A 12,597-nucleotide genomic window follows, 5' to 3' on the forward strand; every position below is an offset into this window, starting at 1 on the left:
CGTGGCTGAGGAGCAGATCGCTGGTATCTAACACAACACAAAAGCCAATCAAAGCTTGGTCAAACACAACTCTCCTGTGTGGGCTCTGCTCTTTAGTAAGAAATGAGCTCCCACTGCAATGGATGGAGGCATTAATTGGGTGTCTTCCCTCTACCCAGATCACTTTCACCCCGCTCATAGCAACTCCTTCCCCCTGAGCCTGCCGCCTTTCCATCAGATTTGGCTAAAACTGAGTAAAGAGCTGAGAAGGCACCAGGGGTGGGCTGGAGAACTGACAAAGCTGTGTCACATCAGTGCTACCTCCTTAGGAAACCACAGTGAAAATATAACGGCTGCCTTTTCAGAGGCCAAAGGGACCCACTTTGATCTCGTACATCCCCCCTTCCTCTCCCACACACAAACATTTACCAGCAGCCCCCCTCCCTTTGCAAAGACCTTGCTTGCAAGTGTTGTTGAGCTAAGAGACCCCGTGCTCACAAGCGAGAGACGCCGCAGGCATGCGCGTACCCGTTGTGAAGCGGGGACAGGGTGGCCGTGGCGGGAGGGTGCTGGGGCGTTTGGGAATGCGAGGGAGGGGATGGGGGCCCACGCCAGCAGCCAGGTTTGCTCGCAAGCGGGGAGGTGGGACACGGCAGGGGCGGGGGAAAAGGGCTGTGCCCCTGGGGTAGGTCCCTGCGCTATAAAAATGACTTCAGCTGGATCCAGCAGTAGGGAAGAGAGGCAGCTTCCACCTCTGCTCCTGCCTCCAACAGCGTCGTCTGGGCAGGAGGACCCAAGCAAAGGCAGGCCCCGGGGATGGAGACCCCAGTCCTGACGGTCACTGCGCTCCTCCTGGTGCTGCTCTCCTCGTCCCCGGCACCGTCTGAGGCACTGGGGGGCCGGGCAGGCGCCTCAGAGAGGCAGCCAGGAGCCAGGGGCCATGGAGAAGACCTTCAGCCACCTGGAGATGGAGGGGACAGCTTGCCCGGGCAGGGCTCAGAGGGGAGCCGCCTCCTGGCCGCTGTGTGGGAGCTGGTGGGAGAGGCCCCTCCCAGCACTGGGTCCCCCAGCAAGGCCATGACCAAGCCTCCGCTGGGCAGCGGCGGGCAGGACCCCCCTGACCGGCCCCGGAGGCTCCCACGGCAGCCTCCCCGCGGCAGGAGCACCAGGCTGGGCCACCACCTGAAGGGCCACGGGAAGTTCAATGGGGACACGGTAAGCACAGCCTGCCCGCAGCCAGCGGGGATGAGGGTTTGCACGGAGGGTTTGCAGGGTGACGGGAGTGAGGGCAGGTGCCAGCCCCCCGCTCCTGGCTCCGGGGTCGGGCAGCTCGGCGAGCCCCTGCGGCTGACCCATCTGCAGGGCACGGAGGGGCCACGTGTAAGGGCGTTACGAGCGCCTAACAAAGAGGACGGGGCCAAAGAAACGGGTCCTTCCCAGCTCCCTGGGGTAGATAAGATGGAAAAGCTGCTTTTGGGCTATTCCTCATGAGCCGAGTGTGAAAGTGCCAGCCACAACATGGCCTCACAGCACTGTTTGGCTTGTGGTGCAGACAAGGGTGGTGGGTAGTGACAACCCCAAAACCCCATCTGGTACCTGGGGAGGCTTAGAGCAGAGCCGACGGCCCTGCACGCAGGCGGTGAGCAGGTCAGGAGGCGAGTGCAGGTCGGGGTGCGTGTCCCAAAACGCCGTGCCCAGGAGGTGGGCTGGGGGCACCCCCCTGTGCCGCGCAGGCGGCAGCCCATCAGCTGTGGGGGCCAGCCGCTTAGCGCGCTTTCTGCCAGAAGCAGTAACGAGCTGCCCCTGAAACGGCTTCCTTGGGCCCTGACTTCCCCAGCTCCTTGCATGAAGCTGCTGCTCTATAGCCTGGTGAGCAGCTTGTCCCGCTACTGCAGGTTTCACTGCATTATTTGATGGTTTGAATGGAAACGAAACATCCAGCAGCAAATGCTCATCCCAGTATATCATATGATCTTCTGCAAGGTGGCTTTGCTTTCTAACGAGAGTCCATCTGCCCATCTCACGGAGATGAAGAGGCTCTTTTGAGCTCATTTCACCCCCAGGCATCGCAACGCTGTCAGCCTGAGCGTGCTGGAGCCAACAGCCCCCGGCAAGTGCGGTCCTGGGGCTGAGCAGTTCATGTCACCCCAAAACGACTGACTAACCAGCTGTGGGACGTGCACACCCTAAAAGGAAACCTGACTTTATGAGAGGCTGCTCTCAGGCAGCCAAGCCTGCACAGAAAGTATCTGTTCGAGCCTGTGTATGGCACAGGCTCCTGGGGATCGGGGCTCTCAGCAGCAGGAGCACAGAGCGATGACGGGGCTGTGACTGGGAGGGGGTCCCAGGCCAGGGCTGGGCAAGGCTGGACGCCAGCACCGCGGCCACCTCTCTCCCTCCCCCTGTAGCACTCCTGCCACGGCATCCAGTCCCGGCCCTGCCAGAAGCCCTCCGACTGCAGCGGCTGCCTGGGGCTCTACACCTGCAAGCTGCCCGCCGGCACCTGCGACTTGAAAGCCGTCTCCAGGCAGAGAGGTAGGTTGCAAGCCAGGGGTTGTAGGCTGCTGGCACCAGGGACCCCCACATGCAGCCGCCCGCAAGCACAGCCCTTCGGCTACACCCCCCCCAACCCCAAATCAGACCCACCCTGTGCAGGGCAGGGCCTCGACCCCTAAACTCAGCTGCACAGGGCTCCGTCTGTCCTGCCGGCACTGGCCACTGTCAGCGATGAACGGACGGCTGTATGCTGAATGGGGCATTCCAGTAAGCATCCGTAAGAGCTGAGATTTTCCCAGCACTCTGAGACCTTGCAGGACGCGAGAGCCTGTGCGGGGAAGCCAAGGAGGGGAACGGGGCTCAGCCGGTGGCTTGGGAGTCGACAAGCGCGGCTCTCCCGGGCATCACGGGCTCCCAGCCCCAAAGAGCTGCTCGCGTTGGCATGCGCGAGCTGCTTAATTAACCAGGGACCATTAGGGAGCAGAGATCGCAGCTTTTAACGTTTAACCATGCCGAGCAAGTGTCCCCGTTCTCCAGTACCCCTCGGTACATCCGTACTGCCCCCAGGCTGGCCTCTTGCCTTAGCACGTTTGTCTGCACCCACATACACATGGTCACGGAGGAGAAACTCATCCGAGGCTACCAAACACACAGACACCAGCTCCGGTGTGGGAAACCCTTGGCTGTGGGACGTACAGTAGGAAAACATAATGGTCTGGGTATATATAGTATATATAGTGTGTGTGTGTGTGTGTGTTTATAGTATATAGGGCATACCCAGTGTACGTGCTCTGTTCACACAGTCTTCTCTGGGCATCTGCTCTTTTCTTCACAGGTGGATTCCTCCAAAGCATCCAGAGCCCTGAGGGGCGCAGGGCCCTGCTCATCCCAGAGCAACGCGGCTCGACATAAAGCTGGACAGGCTGTCTGGCAGCTGGAGACCAACGCGCTCTGTCCGAGTTTCATTTTAAATCCTTAATGACACAGCTGTAAATGTTTCTTTCACTGCACTTCTCATGCCGCTGGTTTTTTAACACCCCCCTGGATTTTGTACACTATGTAGGCTTGATTTCTGCTTTCCTGAGAGCTGCCCACGAAAGCACTGAGTGGCCAGAGAGCCCCGTGCTGGCAGAGCCCGCTTGGAGCCCCCAAATGAGACAAATGGGGCTACTTCACAGCCCATTTTGATTTTAGCGAGTGGGATGTTGCAGTAAAAGCTGCCAGTATCTTGGTGTGCTCACACACAAGTTCAAGCTGAGCTAAGGCGCCTGCCAGCATCGGGCAGCCCAGGAAGCCCGCCCAGCTCCTTACCATGGCTCCCACCAAGGAAGGCGAAGTCCCACGCTGTTGAAAACGTCACTTCTGAAGGGGAACGCAGGGCCCCCAGGGACCACGTAGGGCACCTGCTTCTGGAGGCCTGAGCTGAGCCACAAGATCAGCTTCATTTAGCACCCCAAAAAGCTTTGCAGGCATCCTGGCCACCTTTGCATGTGTGGGTGCATCCCAGCTTTGCAAAACCCCATTTTGCTACCATTAGGAAGAAAAACACCTTTTAAAAAGAACTAAAACACAGCATTTGATTCACCTTGAACTCCACCGCAGTTTCCTTGGCGGGCCACCACTGCCTCCTGTGACAGGCTAGGCTTTAAGTTGTGCCCATTTTGCTCAGCACATCTGAGGGGCAGCCCCCCACGCCCCCCGCCTGGCCACCCCTGTGGCAGCCTGACCCCCGCCGGGGAGATAAATGCTGCCGGCTTCTCTGACCCCCTCTATCGCTGCTTCAGCTGTCCCCACACGCGAGCCGGGGAGCGTAGAGCTGCAGGTGCTGCCTGCCTGCCCCCTGCCTGGCCTGGCACTACTGCTGTCCTGCATTTATGGGGCTCACCACAGGACCGCAGAGAGGTTGAGGTGGGAAGGGACCTGTGCAGGTCATCTGGGCCAACCCCCTGCTCAAGCATGGCCACCTAGAGCCATTGGCCCAGCTTATCTGGCCCCCAGATAGTGGCACATGTCACAGACATAACAAGCCCCATTCCACTGGGAGCCAACGAGCACCATCTCTCCAAGCTCTCACCCCTCCACCTCTCCACCCACCCAGCTGCCCGCTCCTGCCACCACCCATCACAACCCATTTCCTCTGTCCTTAAACCCAGCAAAGGAAGAGGCTGCCACTGTAGGAAACTTTGGAAACGCAGCCTTCAAAAGATTCACAGCGCAGCACTGGACCCACGGCTCCCCCTCTATTACCGAGTGGAGGTGAGCTCCTCTGAACCCCACTGCGGGTCAAGAAGGCCCTCTCACCTGGGAAAGCCCACTGACCACAGGGGCACCTGGACTGCTTTCAAAACCTCTGGCAGCCCTGTGTAGCCCAGCACAGCACGGCTGCCCGCAGCGAGAGGTATCGCACACAGCTCCCAGCCTGCAATCCCCCAGGAGCCAGGAATAGATTTCCCTTCGGGCCGTAGCAGAGCCACCCTCTGGCTTCCTCTCCAAAGAGCAGAGGAGACCCAAGGATGCTCCGGCCGCTCTTGACTCTGCCCTCACAAGCGGTGCAAGGGAAACAGCTTTCACTCCAGCTGGAAAAGAGCCCTTACTGCCCCCCTCAACCTCCACATGCCTCCCCTGATGCCCCCCCACCTCTCCTCCCCATAAAACGGAGGAGAGGCGAGCAGGAGGGGGGCAACGGCAGGTCCTACCTCCTCCCCAGCCAGGAGCACAGACGGCAGCAGCAGGCACGCTCCCTTTGCCTGCTTCCTACCGTGCTCCCCAGCAGCAACACCCAAGACGGGAGAGGAGAGCCTGTCTGACCTTCAGGGAGCAGGTCTCCCAGGTGAGACCCTGCAGGTGAGCTCCACTTTGGGCTTCCCCTGCAAGCAGCCAGGCAAGGGAACGAGGCCACCTGGGCTGCGAGGCTCACAGGGAAGCCAAGGGCTTGGCCAAACCGAGGGCTCAGCTGCTAGATGTCCTCTCCGGCTCATGCTCAGCGCCAGGTGGGCTGCTGGGCAAACACAGCTCGTCCCCCTCCCCAAAACACCAAGGGTCCGCATGCTTTTTACACCACTCGCTTTTAATTACACTGCATAAGGAAAGGCCTCTCCTCGTGCCAGGACCCCCTGGCACAGCCACCCGAGGAGCTGGCTGGCCCATCAAGTCCTCAGTAGGTTTAGTGGTTCCCCCTCACCCCTCTCCCTTGCTTGGAAGCTCCTCCTGGTCAGTCCACATCATCCCTGCAGCCCTCAGCGTCCTCGCTTTGCAGAGACCTATTTCCATGCAGCTCCGTTCCTCCCCTCCTCCAGGCCTGAGCTTTGCCCGCTCAGGGCCGTGGGAGTCCCGCTTTGGCCTCCTGCAGCACCAGGCAGAGAGAGGAGGCAGGGCAAGAGTCATTGGTTAATAATTGTTCTAACCCCAATATAAATAGAAAAATACAACAAAACAAAGAATTGACTAGCTAAGAGATCCAATCCGCTGGGATGCCTGCAACATGCTAGTGCAGAGTTCAGAGAGTGCTTGGTCCAGTGCATGGTACTGTAGATATCCAGAAACCTGTCCCGGCAGCCTCGCCGCCATCAAATCTTCCTGCGGCACCACACGTCTGTGCGAGCGCATCCTGGCTGTGGTCAGCTCACCCAAGGCTGTTGGCTCCTGGGAGCAGGCTGAATGGGAACGGTTGATAATAGTCTGATTTATTGCTGTTAAATGGTAAAGCCATTCTCTTCTGCGGAACGAGGATGTGCTTCGCTCTTACTTTTTGTGGAGGAATTTCATTTTGCTACCTGGAGACACAAAGAAAGGAAAATGGGCTCCCCACAGTGACACACAAAACAAGTGTCACTCTCCCCACCACCATCAGCCAAGCAAGCCTATGCAGAGAATGGCCCCTGCTGCCAGCCCTGGGTCCTTACCCACAGCCACCTGCCCTGCAAAGCTCACGCAGGTGCCTGCAGAGCAGGTCATAGCTCTGCCCACCCCTTGGGAGCAGCGCTGCAGACTGGGGCCCTGCAAGCCCCCCGGCACACATTCTGGAGCCCCTTTGCCCAGCGGTCCTGAAAGGTGAACGTATTACTAAGGTCACCTGGCCAGAGTGTGTGTGAGTAAGAGGCAGGGCACACCAGCCCCACAGACACTGCTGCTCTTAAACGGTCAAGAAAAGACAAGAGGGCCAGGGATGCAATCTGAACTGAAGATCAAACTGTCTTAGCCATGGTGTCCAATGACTTATCAAGGACTTCTAACTTCAGTCTGGAGGTCTCATCTAGCTCCTCTTACAGTGGAAAATGGATTCAGCCTTAGGATACTCCTGGGCGATTCCCACTGCTGATCCCTCAGGGCAAACCTGAAGGCCACGGAGACCGTGTCACTCCCCCCATCAGGAACTGCATCCACCACCCCAAGTCACTGGTTGCTCCATTGCCTCCTCAGACCCGTCCATCTCCTTTGGAACACACAGATGTAGCTCATGGCCCAGATTCTGGTTCTCCACCAGCCTTCAGACAAGTGGCAGATCAGGGAGCAGAGCCAACAGTGTGCCAGAGCAGGGATACATGGCCAGGCACCGATCACTCAAGGTTCAGAGCACAGGCAGCTGCTAGCAGAGTCCTGCTACCCTGCAGCAGCTTCTCTGCTGCCAAACCTGAAGGCAACAAGAAGCCAAAGCCTCCTGAGAAGCCAAGGGTTTTGCTGGTTCCTTACCTAGGCCTTTCAGGAACCTATTGACTCCACTCTGCTCCCCACTGGGAAGTGTTTCCAGGTACTCCTGAGCCCGTACCTCAAACAGACCTGCAGAAACAAAGAAGTCAACACCTTCTATTTTGCTTCCCTATAAATAAAAGTAAGAACGCCCATCTGAAAGCATACTGTCCCAGCTTACCAATAAACTGTTGCACACGAGAGGGAACAACTCACCCCACCTCCTCCACCAGCTGAGCCCAGATCTGGGACAGGAGCTTTGGTCCGCCTCCTCCCTCCCCACTGCAAGGCTGACTGAGCTTTTGTACCTCACACAAAGAGAGACAAAACCTCCGTTCATTCTGTTGCGAACATGGCTAAGTCCAGAAAGTGAGATCATCTGGGGAATCATCACACAGGATTTACCATGCTGCAAAACCTCTTTTACTCAGCCACCTATTCAAGTGTCCACTGCTCATTAGTGCTTGGGAGGAAAGTGCTAAGCCAGCACCGAGCAGCAGCAGGAATGGGAAACCTCAGCTGCCAGTAGAGCCCTTGGGACTGTGGGATAACAGGAGTGAAACAACAGAAGCAGCTCTGGGAAGGACATGAGCATCCATATTTTCTACTAGTCAAAACAGCCATAACCAGTCCAGCCAGTTCTTCCTCTAGATGTGGGAAGGGAACATTAGGGACTGCAAGAATAACTCATTCCAGCAGTGTACTGTGACAATCCTGATGGGAATTCAGCATGGAACGAAGAGGCACGCACATGGAGGGCACCGCTCACGTCCCTTACTGCAGCGGTGAAGGGTGCCCGTAACCTCAACCTCAATGAGAAACTACCAGATTGCGCACAAAAAGCCCCTGTTCTCCAGCAGCCAGTTCCCATGCACTGTGCAAACACTATGTCTCACCACGCTCCTGTGAGGTGATACTCCTCTTTGGGAAGATAAGGAAAAAGAGACAAAAAATCCCCGAGTGACTTCCTGAAGGCCGCGCAGGGGTGTCAGAACAAACTATCAGCCTGCACTAGCGCTTCCCTACCACACCCCTCCTGGTGTCCCTGCACAGAGACTGTAGCCTCCAGCCACGGTGCTGGGGACAGAGCTGGCAGCTGGTGAGCACCTCCCGGCTCTCGTGGGAGCAACAGCGAAGTTTCCATGACTGCAGAGCCCAGGCAGAGCCCCTCACCTCTGACCCCCTGCTTCCGCAGCTCCCGCTCCTGAATGAAGCCCCCGAACATCTGCGTCTCCATGAAGACCTCCAGGAAGCGTCGGAGGCTCTTGGAGGAGACGGACTTGCGGAAAGCCTCGCGCTGCAGGGTCCGCTCCTCGCGCTCGGTGGGGGTCAGGAAGAGGGAGTAGTGGCCCACGATCTCCACAAAGAAACGGACAAAGGCCTCGGACACCACCTCATTCAAAGGACAAGTCTCTAAGGAGAAAAGAAAGAGGCGGCAGTGAGGACAGTGCTGTAAGGTAAGGACATGCTAGGAAAAGCCCTGGGCACAAACTCCTAGGCTTTTTTAAGATCTAGCCTCAGCAGAAAAAGCTGCTCAAGAGAGACAGCATCCTAGGAAGTGCTTGCCATGGAAGAGGACTGGGCTGCTACTTCTTTGAAAGCCACCAAGCTTTGTCTTGGCTCCCCTGCAACCAGGAGATGCCGGTACCACCCCCCAAAGAGCTGTCTCAACCCAGTTGCCTGTGAGCCACATGGCCGCCTCCAAGACTGCAGCTCTGCAGGTGGACTGGCCCCCGGAGGAGCCTGCATCACTCACATGGTAAGCAGCAGAGAGTGGCCTGTGGGACCCCCCCGAAAGGAGTACTGGTGTTCCCTGGAGCCGTAAGGGAAGGACGGAGAGAGCCAGGAAGGGGTGAGTACTGTTTGTCTTCACACAAAGAGAACTGTCCCCGGTACAATGGAATATTTAACCCAGCTTCAACCAAAATCCTCACCTCCTCCAACTTCTGTGGTGTTAAATGCAATACAAGCCTAGTTCTCCCCTAAGGAATGACAGGAGAAAAAGGGGCAGGAAGAAACATGGTTTTAAGCTGAAAGGCACCGTGCGTTACCCTGCTTGCCATTGACAGGGCCCTCCTCCTTGTCGCTTGCCAGCTCGTTCCTCTGCTCCAAAATGTGCTCTAGGGCAGCCTGCAGCTTGCGGGGCAGGATGGAGTCCTCATCTTCCATCTGCAAAACAGAGCCACCTCCTCAGGGCCTGGAGCTGGGACACAGCCAGCCCCTGCCCTTCTCCTCGCCAGCTCCTATCCCGTCCCCAGCACGGCAGGGGGAGCACTAAAAATGAACCATGAGGAGAGGAAGAGGGAGAGAGAGAAGCGTAACATGCTTGGCACGTTCCCAGCACCTCCCAGTCCAGGACTATCAAGAAGCATGAGAGGAAAGAGAAAGGGAGTGTCTTGTCCCAAATATTCTCCTATTCTGGAAGAATTTCAGGTGTCTGATCTGGGAGGCTACCGGGCAGTGCTCACCTGCAGCCTCACCGTCTGCTTGCCAGCACTCGCACCACCACAGAGAGGACGCATCTGAACAATGCTGGCGTGCAGCCAGGTGAGCACAACGCCCTGCTCAGCTCTGCTCAGGCACTGATGGTGTTACGGAGGTGTAATGAGTTCCCGTAGACCAAGGAACTGCCAGTGACTGTGTGCAAGCTCCTACCAGCTCTGGCTGAGACAGCGTGATTTAACTTAAATCTCCAAAAGAGAGGTGCAAGATAAAGCATTTCCCTGCAGCTAAGGCAGCTGGCAAGCAAGAACTGCACCAGAGGAGTGGCCTTCACTCACACGCTACTCCCTGCAGCAGGAGGTGCGCTTGTCCCATCCCACTCATGGGACCTGAGGCTCAGCAGAGACCACGCAGCCAGCACTGCTCAGCGATCTGCCAAACAGTTTGGGAGCAAAACCAGCTTCCCAGGCCAGGAGCACGTTTGCTCATCTAACCTCTTCCCTTCAATATCCCACTCCTCCTCTCCACGACAAAGGGAAGTAAAAATCAGCAGGCAATCTCATCTGCAGAGCAACTGCTAGGTTCCCGTGTACCAGTTTCCTACTTGTGACCCATCCAGTGCAAGGAGTGAGGAATCACAAGCTCCTTGGGGCAGGAAGGGATTTGAAGAAATCATCAAGGCTCCCTTCCCTCCTCAGGGCTGGGTATGCGACAGGAGTGGGACTGACAGACACAGGCTGGAAGAGCCTGCACTGCTCCCCAGCAGCACTAAGCAGTGCTAAGCTGAGGCTTTCCAGCTCTGCCCTCGGCCTTACAGGATGCCACTTAAGGACCCACAGTGCTCAAGTGCCACCATTTTCCCTCTTTAAAAAAAAAAAAAGAAACAGCGAGAGAGATAATGCACAACGATTTGGTCCTCAACAGCTGTAGTTTGGGACTCTCATATTAAATATGTATGCAGCAACCCCTATAACACTGCCAGCCACAAATCCTGCCTCAGTTTGTGTGGGGAGTAAGTGACCCAGCCAGCCAGGCAGGTCAGCAAACACAGAGGGAGGTAAGGTGCAGTAGTAGATGATGAAGGATACAAAATAGCTCTGCTCACCTGTCTCAGAAACCGGTTATTTACAAGGTCAACAACAAGGACCTAAGAATGAGAGAGCAAGAATAAAAAGGGGAAGTCATTATTTCCATCATTGGAGTTTATCTTAATCTGTAATTGCTCTGGAGCAAATGCTTTGGCCCTGCCCCTGCTCCTCCTACCCACTGCTGCAGCTGGAGCTGGCACCCAAGCCCGAGCCAAGAGCGGAGCCCTTGTTGCGGCTTTCTGACGACGTCGCCGCAAACCGCAGAACAGCAGGAGGCTGTGCTCCAAGCCCAGCCCACCACTCCTCATTGCCAGGTCGGGGTCAGAGCTCTGTCTTTTCTCCCTCTGCTGCATCGCTGTTCCCTGGGTGGGCAGGGAGGGAAATGCCCCCCCGACCATGTTCAGCCTTGCTGCATTCACCCTTATGCACCATGAATCCAGTTCTTAATTATTTATTCCTTTCATTAGGCACCTCTGTTAATTAGAGGGGCAGCTATCCTGGCCAATTTGTAGCAATCATTACTTCAAGCCTGGCAGATGTTGTGCTTAGCCCCTAGACAGCGCTATGCAGAAACCAACAGAAACTTTAATAAAATCATCTCCCACCCCCAGCAGCCTCACAGTGGGAGATCCCAGCCCCGCACCTTCCCAAGCTGCAGACGAGGCAGAGCGCAGCCCTCTGCCTCCCCGGGGGATGTCCACCCCCTCCCTCACCCCACGCTCACAGGAGCCAGAGGATGAGACCTCGGCTCCTTCACGCCGTCAGCTGCCAAGGCAGACTCTCAAGAGCAGCCTTCCTGGGACAGAAGACAACTCAGCCCAATGGAAGCAACCGAGAGCAAGGCTGCGGTGCGGACGCATGGCTCACCTCCTCCACCGGGAGCTCCTTCAGGCAGGGCAGGGAGCTGGAGAGCAGGCCGATGAGGAAGGGGGTGGGCGAGCACACGATGTCGATCATGGAAGGCGGCAGCACGGGGATGTAGGTGTGCTGCCAGGTGAAGGGGTACAGGAGGGCCACCGTGGCGTGGCAACACTTGGAGAGAGTGCTGGAAGATGAAACACAACCAAGGGCAATGGCCAGTCAGTCAGGAGAGAAGTGGTGCTTCCTAGAAATCAGGGCTCTCTCAATTGTTCCCTGATTGATCTCTGTAATTACTAGGGGCTTTCCCAAATTTCTGACCGCATTTTTCAGCTTCAGGAGCAATGACCCATAACAGGAGACTGTGTTTCAAAGACAATCCTGACCCACGCGCATGTGACAAGAGACAGGTTCCACTGAATCCAGCATCTGCTCCTCTAGTGCCCTGACGGGAAACACCACACAGACATGGGATCTTCCATACCACTGCCTCTCATTAGAGAAATGAGTTTATGCTCTTTTATGGGAAAGCCATGGGTCTGAATGCACAGGGCCTATGCTGTCCAGCACAGACAGCACATAGCCGTGGCATGTAGAAGACTGCTCCACCACTACAGCAGTGGGCTGTAGTTGTTGTTGGGCTGCACTGTGGCCCACTTACCTGCTGGCCATACTCTTGGCCTTGTCAGCACAGCTGGACAGCCTGCTTGGACCCCCTGGCAAAGCCCTGGCCACAATCTGCAGTCACAAGGTCCCCAAGCATTCCTGCAGGTTGTTCCAGCCATGGTTCACCCCCGCCCCTTGGCTTGCTACCTGTGCAGGATACATGCTTTGCCTTTGGGCCACCCTTAGCAGGAGTAACTGCGTGCCAACGGCATGCTTTTCTATTGGTCCCAATCATACCGACAGCTCCTAGCAGCCATGCCGGAGCACAGCGGAAGGAGGAAGGCAGCAGTCTCCAGCTGAGGCTGTCCGGGGACCCTGCAACCTGTGGAGCCTGCCAAGGCTACTCAGAACCACGGGAGAGTGAAATCCCAGGGGGGGAGCA

At 56.9% G+C, this 12,597-nt stretch overlaps 2 protein-coding genes across 2 annotated transcripts in view; one reads left to right on the forward strand and one right to left on the reverse strand.

Annotated features, from left to right (window-relative positions):
* The first annotated feature begins 795 nt into the window (after window positions 1–795).
* Window positions 796–3,387, forward strand: LOC148054680 (uncharacterized). Its single transcript, XM_087766011.1, has 3 exons — window positions 796–1,194; window positions 2,388–2,514; window positions 3,311–3,387. The coding sequence occupies exons 1-3, from the start codon at window positions 796–798 to the stop codon at window positions 3,385–3,387; spliced, it is 603 nt and encodes a 200-aa protein (XP_087622137.1).
* A 2,134-nt stretch (window positions 3,388–5,521) lies between these two features.
* The window catches only part of DENND2A (DENN domain containing 2A), a 60,748-nt gene continuing 53,672 nt past the window's right edge, over window positions 5,522–12,597 (reverse strand). The window contains exons 15-20 of the mRNA XM_087766118.1: window positions 11,559–11,736; window positions 10,709–10,750; window positions 9,213–9,330; window positions 8,335–8,574; window positions 7,165–7,251; window positions 5,522–6,248 (exon numbers count right to left, since the gene is read on the reverse strand). Coding sequence (XP_087622244.1) covers window positions 6,217–6,248; window positions 7,165–7,251; window positions 8,335–8,574; window positions 9,213–9,330; window positions 10,709–10,750; window positions 11,559–11,736 — 697 coding nt within the window. The 3' untranslated portion in view covers window positions 5,522–6,216. The remainder of the gene's footprint in view (window positions 6,249–7,164; window positions 7,252–8,334; window positions 8,575–9,212; window positions 9,331–10,708; window positions 10,751–11,558; window positions 11,737–12,597) is intronic.

This window comes from Nipponia nippon, unplaced genomic scaffold (assembly GCF_047370975.1).
Source record: "Nipponia nippon isolate SJK-2023a ecotype South Korea unplaced genomic scaffold, ASM4737097v1 scaffold_3, whole genome shotgun sequence".
Lineage (NCBI taxonomy): Eukaryota > Metazoa > Chordata > Aves > Pelecaniformes > Threskiornithidae > Nipponia > Nipponia nippon.

Coding starts and splice junctions, on each gene's coding strand:
- LOC148054680 (XM_087766011.1), top strand. CDS start 796: ATGGAGACCCCAGTCCTGACGGTCACTGCGCTCCTCCTGGTGCTGCTC. Junction 1,195..2,387: donor GGAAGTTCAATGGGGACACG/GTAAGCACAGCC, acceptor CTCCCCCTGTAG/CACTCCTGCCACGGCATCCA. Junction 2,515..3,310: donor AGCCGTCTCCAGGCAGAGAG/GTAGGTTGCAAG, acceptor TTTTCTTCACAG/GTGGATTCCTCCAAAGCATC.